General features: G+C 41.6%; 1 protein-coding gene and 1 pseudogene across 1 annotated transcript; both read left to right on the plus strand.

Moving 5' to 3' along the window:
* The first annotated feature begins 1,194 nt into the window (after nt 1-1,194).
* Nucleotides 1,195-2,138, plus strand: LOC106998353 (C-X-C motif chemokine 5-like). The gene is made up of 4 exons (XM_078002576.1): nt 1,195-1,303; nt 1,431-1,563; nt 1,674-1,757; nt 2,120-2,138. Exons 1-4 carry the CDS (start codon nt 1,195-1,197, stop codon nt 2,136-2,138), a joined length of 345 nt encoding a protein of 114 aa, XP_077858702.1.
* Nucleotides 2,139-7,720: 5,582 nt separating this feature from the next.
* LOC144329408 (coiled-coil domain-containing protein 90B, mitochondrial pseudogene) lies at nt 7,721-8,177 on the plus strand (annotated as a pseudogene).
* The last annotated feature ends 284 nt before the right edge of the window (nt 8,178-8,461 follow it).

The following is an 8,461-nucleotide window of genomic DNA, read 5'->3' on the forward strand; positions in this document are numbered from 1 at the left end:
GATCACCAGCAATCACGAAACTCGAGAGTTCCAGAAGCCCGTGGGGAGCATTACCCTGCCATGAAGTTGTTGGAGGGAAAACAGACTGGGTGTTGTTGTGCTGCCAAATTGATACAAACCCCTACAAGAAGCTTTCACATGAGCCCCTCAAACTCATCAGCCTCCCACAGCATCTCCAAATGATGTCAAATACACACCTGGGGGTGGGTCCAGAGCTGGGGCAGGCCTGGGATCCCTAGCAAGCTTCAGCCTGTGCTTACCATACTACACCTCAGCCCCAAGTCGACCAAAACCTCTTCCAATTCAATAGCATAGCAACTGCCAACAGCAAGGTACCTTCCGTGGCAATTTGCTGGGTGGTTTTGGAAGATTTTTGTTTAACCACCTGGACACACATGTACTTGGTATACTACAAGTACAGAATTCTCAGTAAGCAGACTTACTCACCAAAGAAGGTGATCTGTGGGGAGTCAACAAAATTCAGTGGTAGTCCTTTTAGGCCACTAACTTCAAGTGGCAAGAGACAAGGGTCTCTTGTTATCATGTTATCTTGGCTTCCAATCCTGGCTGAAGTCCAGAGAATCATAAAGTCATTCAAGAAAGCTACAATGACCTGCGTGCCAGGAAGACAGGAAGGACTTTCAATTTAGAGCAATTCAAACATGCATAACATTTCCTGGATTAATAGTAATAATAATTAGAAAGGATTGACTTTGAGAAATTTTTCTCAAATCAAGGCTCCTGCTACTTTGGTTCCACCTTTTCTCTCTAGAAGGAGAGGAGCAGCATCTCCCCTAGGGCTGCCTGCCTCAGAAACGCCAGCATCCCTAGCCCCCTGAGGCCCAGGGCTTGAGGCCCTGCTGAATCACTGCTCCCTTCTGGCTGGAGCCACAGCTCCGTCCACCACGGAGCAGGGCCAGAATGTCCCTCTAGGTAGAGGTGCCCACAGCTCCTCCAGGCCACCCTCCCCACTGTCAGCCCCCCTCCCTCAACCTCTTCTTTCCACACTGCCCCCTGAATTCAGGGAATTTCTCCAGCGTCCCAAAGCTTGAGTTTCCTGTCAGTGGGGAGAGATGAATGTAGATAAAAGGAGTGCAAAAGGTACTAGGAAGCTTCAGTGCTCCGGATCTCCAATCTCTGCTGCTCCACTCAGTTCAGGAACCCTGGACCGCTCACAGCGATCTCTTGACCACTATGAGCCTCCTGCCCAGCAGCGCGGCCCGTGTCCCGGGTCCTTCGGGCTCCTTGTGCGCGCTGCTCGCGCTGCTGCTGCTGCTGACTCCGCCAGGGCCCCTCAGCCCAGGTGAGAGCGCCTGGCGCGGGGGACGCATTCAGGTACAGCAGTGCATCCCAGAGTCTGCGGGGCAGCTGCCTTCCAGGGAACTCACCAAGCAACCTGCCCTATAAAGGTGTCTCTCTTTCTTCCCCAGGTGGTTCTGTCGCTGCTGCCTTGAGAGAGCTGCGTTGCAGTTGTTTGCAGACCACGCAGGGAGTTCAACCCCAAATGATCAGTAATCTGCAGGTGTTCGCCATAGGCCCGCAGTGCTCCGAGGTGGAAGTGGTGTAAGTTCTGTGCTGCTCTGTCTATCATGACCTTGGCAAGGGGGAAGTCCCGCAGCCTGGTTCTTCAACCTTGCTATCTCATGAGTGTATCTTCCTTTTCTTTCCTTCAGAGCCTCCCTGAAGAACGGGACGGAAGTTTGTCTCGATCCACAAGCCCCTTTTCTAAAGAAAGTCATCCAGAAAATTTTGGACGGGTACTTGTCACTTTGATCTTTGTGGTTTTAAAATCTCATCTAGGGAGACCATAGACTTCACAAGGTATTTACTCTCCGTACTATTTAAGTAACACTTTTCACGTTTAGAATTAAAAGGTTGTTAAATTGGGAACATTTTTCTGGATTGTCTTGGGAAAAACTTTATTACCAATCTTACATGTAATTACTTGAGCAATTACACACAGCTTGTCGCTAGTTATGCTTTGTGTTTCCCCATTGCTTGTATTGATTTTTGTATACTCCTTTTTTACCAAGCATTATAAACGCTGAGTGTTGACACCAGGGTGGAGTAGAAAGGAGTGCGAAAAATGATTAAACTAATATAACCTTTTTCTCAACAGTGAAAACAAGGACAACTGATGAAGAGAAATGAGTAGGCATGGAAACGTTTCCCAGTCTTCAGCAGAGCAGTTTTCTGCAGGTCTCTGGACCCAGGGAAGAAAAGAAGGAAGGATTTTGTTGTTGTTTGTTTGTTTGTTTGTTTTTCCAGTAGTTAGCTTTCTTCCTGGATTCCTCACTTTGAAGAGTGTGAGGAAAACCTATGTTTGCCCCTTAAGCTTTCAGCTCAGCTAACGAAGTGTTTAGCACAGTACCTCTGCTATTTGCTGTTATTTTATCTGCTATGCTATTGAAGTTTTTGGCAATTGACTATACTGTGAGCCAAGAATCACTGGTTGTTAATCTTTCAAAGTGTCTTGAATTGAAGGTGACTATTATATCTCCAAGAAATATTCCTTAAGGTATTAACTGAGAAGGCTGTGGATTTAATATGGAAATGATGTTTCATAAGAATTCTGTCGATGGAGATACACTGTTATCTTCACCTTTTTAAGAAATAGGAAATATTTTAATGTTTCATGGGGAATATGTCAGAGAATTTCCTTACTCTTGATCGTGGGATACTATTTAATTATTTTGTTTTAGAAAGCTGAGTGTATCGCACCTTATCTATGTAGAATATATTTCCTTATTCAGAATTTCTAAAAGTTTCAGTTCTATGGGGGCTAATATCTTCCTATAATTTTAGACATTTTTTATCTTCTTAGTATAGCAAACTGCCATCATTTACTTTAAACCTTTGATTTCACATGCTATTTATTAATGATTTTATTAGGAGTACTCTAATTCTGGTAACTAAATATATATTTTAGGTAGATGAAGAAGCGAGAAAACAGGCACATTCCTGACTGCTACTTTACATTAAAATGTATTCTTTCAGTTTTTAAAGTAAAGGCAAACTTAGCAATGACTTGTACGCTGAAAGTTTTGGAAACGTATCCAAACAATTTGAATATAAATTTACCATTTAGTTTTTAAAATACATAGCGACGTCATCGAGGTCCTAGCATTTCTTCTTGGACAGGGGACCAGAGAGGTCTTGGAATGTTGAAAAAAAAAAAAAAAAAAGAGAGGTCATCCAAGGGATGTCCATTTTTTATCCCTCTGCGTGGGCTAGATTTTCCAAAATCATAATTTCCAAAATGCAGAAGGCCAGCATTTATGGTGGAATACAAAATCATATATAAGGTGGCCACACTGGGGCACGGTTCCTCCCCAATCCCACCTTTGGCCCCTTTCACAGAGTAGAACCCGGGTTAGAGGATTGCAGAAGACCAGCGGGGAGTGCAGGGAAGATGCCGGTCGGGTTTTTAGCACAGTTCATTTCACTGGGATTTTGAAGCATTTCTCTCTGAATGCAAAGTCTGCTCTAGTCCTGGTGGGACATACCAGGGGTGGCGGTGGGGGTGAGGGAAGATGCAGTAATGAAACTGGTTAGTCCATGTAGTCTTAATATCCTTGACAATGCTGTAAGTTTCTTTTTATAAATATTTCTGTTTAAGCTATTTCACCTTTGTTTGGAAATCTTTCCCTTTTAAGGAGAAAATGTGACCCTTGTGAAGAGGCTCGTAGGAAAGCTCCTCCCATTTTTTCTTTAAACCTTTAAATGGCAAATCTAGGTAATTAATGGTTGTGAATTTCTATTTTTGCTTTGTTTTTAATGAACATTTGTCTTTCAGAATAGCATTGTGTGATAACACTTAAATGGCAAAAACAAAACATAATTTTGTGCAATTAACAAAGCTACTGCAAGAAAAATAAAACATTTCTTGGTAAAAAGCATTTGTATTTATATATTATATACTTATATATAATATATACTTATTACATATTTAGCATTGCTAAGATTTTTAGATGCCTGTTGTGTACCTTTTAAAGGTTCTGACCATTTTGTTATGATGAATTACATATGCATTACATTCACTATATTAAAATTGTACTTTTTTATTATGTGTCTCATTGGTTCATAGTCTTTATTTTGTCCTTTGAATAAGCATTAAAACATTTGTAAACTTCACTTATTTTGTTTCTCCTTCCTATACTGTTACAATACATTTTACTTATCTTTAGTTCTATATAATTTCAAACACTAACTCTGCTCCTCTGTGCCTGGCAGAGAAGGCCGTCGTTCCCCAACACCATTGCTTTGGTTCAACATTTCTCCAAGCTCAGTTCCCTTCCAGTTATTCCTTCACAGCCCCAATGGCCTCTGGGGTCTTTGGAAAACACAAAGATTTCCTTCTCTAAATTCTTCCTTATCTAAATTGTTTCCTAGAAATAAAATAAAGGTTTCTAAGTATGACAGATGATGTTCTTTCTGTCTCATCCCAATCCTGATAGGCACTTCAACATCCCTTGTCCCTCAAATTCACTATAGTCAGGTGTTTGGTTCCCTGACTGGGCATGTTCTTTCCTAGGCCCATGACTTTGCATTTGCTAGGGCCACTACCTGCATATAAGAGGAGGCTTACTCATCCTTAAGAACTCAGTTCAAGTAATATCTCCTTTGTGTTTTCCATGGCAGAGCTCATAGCTTCCAACTTGATGTTCCCATAACATCTCATTATCTGAATTACAACAAAAATACTGCATTGCTCTTACTTATTTATAGGTTTCTTCATCCACTCTAGCTCTCCCAGAGCATTAACCATATTATATCTACCTCTGCATCCCCAATGTAGCATTAATGCATGACTTAATGAATTAACAAGTTATCTCTATCTTCAGGCTTTCAGATGCTGTTCTAAATTCAATAACCTGGCTCATAAGAGGTGTTTTTCTTGTTGTTTGTTTGTTTTTTGGTGTTTTTTTTTTTTCGAGACTGAGTCTTGTTCTGCTGCCTAGGCTGGAGGTCAATGGCGTGACCTCGGCTCACTGCAACTTCCACCTCCCAGGTTCAAGTGACTCTCCCACCTCAGCCTCCTGAGTACGTGGGAGCACAGGCACCTACCAGCATGCCTGGCTAATTTTTCTATTTTTGTAGACAGGATTTCACCATGTTGGCCAGGGTGATCTTGAAATCCTGACCTCAGGTCATCGGCCCACCTCAGCCTCCAAAATGCTGGGATCACAGACAAGAGTCACCATGCTTGGTTTTAATTAAATTATAACTTGTTTACCCTCTTTTCGCCTTGTCTAGCAGTAGTCCAACAAGGGATTTGGCATGCACAATCCTCTCAATCTATAATACTTCCCCTCACTTTTACCAGGGTAATTACCATCCTTCCTTTTGGAATAGCTTGCCTTTTACTTCCTTGAGGAAACCTCTCCAACCCTCAATCCTACCTTTGACGAGGCCCCTTTTATATCCTCTCCTAGCACTCTATACTTTTCCTTCATAAAGTTTTCTCACCAAAGTTACTGTAGAGTTTATTGAGTCTATGTGTTTATTGTCATCTGTTTAGGGTGTCTCTATTCTAGCTTCATGTAATCTTCATGAGAGCAGGGACAATGATTATCAACTTCATCTCAGTTCCTAGGACAGTGCCTAGCACATACAAGATATTCAAAAAGCAAGTGATCTAGGCTAAACAAGTCCCCTTGTCACTCTAAAATTAAAAGGGCAATTTCATTTACATACACATTCTTAGGTATTTTAACTTAACATTTCCCTATCTAAATGACAAATGAGGTTGTCTCATCCCAACCCTGATCAGTACTTCAACTTCCCTTGTCCTCAAATTTACTATATAATTACCTAACAATAGGTATTTATATGAAATTGCTCTTTTATGAAACACAAGAAAAGGAAAGAAAGAAGATTAATCATATTAGTACGTATGTACATACATTCACACTCCAGTTGGATTATATTATACCTGTTTATTCTGGCATGTACTTGTATAAATTTGAATATGCTATGAGCCTTTTTTTCTGAGACAGAGTCTCGCTCTGTTGCCTAGGCTGGAGTGCAGTGGCATGATCTCTGCTCACTGCAACCTCCGCTACCGGGATTCAAGCAATTCTCTTGCCTCAGCCTCCAGAGTAGCAGGGACTACTGGCACGCGCCACCGCGCCCAGCTAATTTTTTTTGTATTTTTAGTAGAGACAGTGTTTCACCATGTTGGCCAGGATGGTCTTGATCTCTTGACCTCATGATCCGCCCGCCTTGGCTTCCCAAAGTTCTATTAGCTATTAATGGTTGGATTCCTCTTTGTGTGCCTCTGGCTTTAAGAGGTATTGTCTCCTCCAGGGGTACAGGACATCAAGTTTAAGTTGGATACAGATGGGGGGAACATTTAACACTTTGCCTGTGATCTCAGTGTCCCATACTATAGGATTGACTTGAGAAGTAGATAAGTTTCCCATTGTCTTTCCTCCCTTATCACAGGAAAGCAGAAGGAACAAACCGTCATCTGCCTTGTGATTTCCAAGACATACCACTGTTTGCAGCTGAGCCATCAAATTCCTTCCCAACAAGGGAGTGGGGCATTCAGGCATGAGAAGAAAGGTATGTGAGGAAACTAAAGTCTCTGAAGAGCAGCTTAAAAGGTAGGTAAAATGGCATGTATGGACTTGTTTATCTACCCCTGTGACCATACAGTTTTGGGGTGATGGAAGCCCATTGCAATGGGTTAAAACCGAGTAAGCTAGTCCATGTCCAAATGGAAGTTAATATTCTTTTCCTTTTTTCTTTTTTTTTTTCTCTTTTTTCTTTTCTTTCCTTTTTTTTTTTTTTTTTTTTTGAGACCGAGTCTCACTCTGTCCCCCAGGCTGGAGTGCAGTGGTGCAATCTCGGCTCACTGAAACCTCTGCCTCCCACGTTCAAGTGATTCTCCTGCCTCAGCCTCCTGAATAGCTGGAATTACAGTCACCTGCCACCATACCTGGCTAATTTTTGTGTTTTTAGTAGTTTCACCATGTTGGCCAGGCTGGTCTTGAACTCCTGACCTCAGGTGATCCACGCACCTCGGCCTCCCAACGGGCTGGAATTACACGCATGAGCCACCTTACCCAACCCAAAAGTTAATACTCTTACCTGCCACTTCAAAGGTTACCTATGGCTCCTCTGGAGATATGTTCCATTGTCCATTGGGAGATGTGGCAGAAGGTCTGGTGGGCTTGCTTGGCTATTTCAGCCATCATTGGTTCAGGTGCCAATGGCTCCCTTTGGAGTGCTGGACATTTCCTCTTCCAATATCCAGTTTTTTTTTTTTTTACAATGTACACACTGATTTATGCCCAAGGCATGGTGACTTGGATGCCCAGTTTTATGTGTTCCACCTTTTCGCTTCCCTTGTTTAGGCTAAGAACCAGGAGGGCAATCCCATGTGGGAGGTGAGCTTAAGGCTGCAGCCAAGAGCTGCACCTTTTGGGAGGTCCTTTTTGCTCTTTCTGCTTCCTATGTTCTGCCCCTGTTATTAAAAACGAAAAATGCCATATTCAAAAGCCTGGAGAGAGACTTCTTCAGCACCACAAGCAAGGAGGGATATGATAGGCCGCCAGAGGCTATAACTCCTTTAGAAGAAAGGAAATTAACTTTTGATACCCATGCATTGGTTCAGGACTTGGAAACTCATGGATTTGACAAAACACAAGCAGAAACTACAGTATCAGCACTAACTACTTTATCAAATGTCAGCCTGGATACTACCAATAAAAAGATGGTCACTCAAGCTCCGCAGGAAATAACAAGAGCCAATGGCTCATTTGGGCTCTATCAGGAAAGAAATGGGCATCCTAGAGAAAAGTGAATTCACAAATCTGAGAGCAGAGAATGAGAAAATGAAAACTGAATTAGACCAAGTTAAGCAACAACCAATACATGAAACCAGTTGAATCAGAGCAGATAATAAACTGGATATCAACCTAGAAAGGAGCGGAGTTGCAGACATGTTTACAGATTAAGAAAAGCAACTTAAGGAAGCAACTACAGAATTTACAAAAACGGATCCCCAAACCAAAAGTATTATTTCAGTGACCAGTAATAAAACTGATGCAGAAATTGCTTCCTTAAAAACACTGATGGAGTCTAACAAACTTGAGACAGTTCCTTATCTTGCAGTCTTGGTATTTAATTGCCTGGCAGTAGCATTGGGATTTTAGAGATTCAGGAAGTAGTATTAATACTCTTACTGCTGTGGCTGTTGGCTTCTTGGAACACCAAACCAGGAGAGATTGATTTGGAACATTGTTGCAGCAAAAATTTACTATACAAGATTATTCAAAGTATATAAGGACTAAAAAAGGAAATGTTTCAGAATGAGAAGAGATATTTTGTCTTTATTGTGTGTGTGTGAGTGTGTGTGTGTCTTTGTTATATTGAAAAGCTATAATTCAAACCTGGCTTATTTGAGATAGAAGAGCATTTTGTCCTTTTGATAGTTCATAGAAATTGAACCAGA

Source organism: Macaca mulatta, chromosome 5, assembly GCF_049350105.2.
Source record: "Macaca mulatta isolate MMU2019108-1 chromosome 5, T2T-MMU8v2.0, whole genome shotgun sequence".
NCBI classification, from domain to species: domain Eukaryota; kingdom Metazoa; phylum Chordata; class Mammalia; order Primates; family Cercopithecidae; genus Macaca; species Macaca mulatta.

Excerpts from the sequence above, each read along its gene's own strand:
- LOC106998353 (XM_078002576.1), top strand. The coding sequence starts at position 1,195 with ATGAGCCTCCTGCCCAGCAGCGCGGCCCGTGTCCCGGGTCCTTCGGGC. Across the intron at positions 1,304-1,430 it reads GCCAGGGCCCCTCAGCCCAG|GTGGTTCTGTCGCTGCTGCC; the intron begins GTGAGAGCGCCT and ends TTTCTTCCCCAG. Across the intron at positions 1,564-1,673 it reads TGCTCCGAGGTGGAAGTGGT|AGCCTCCCTGAAGAACGGGA; the intron begins GTAAGTTCTGTG and ends TCTTTCCTTCAG.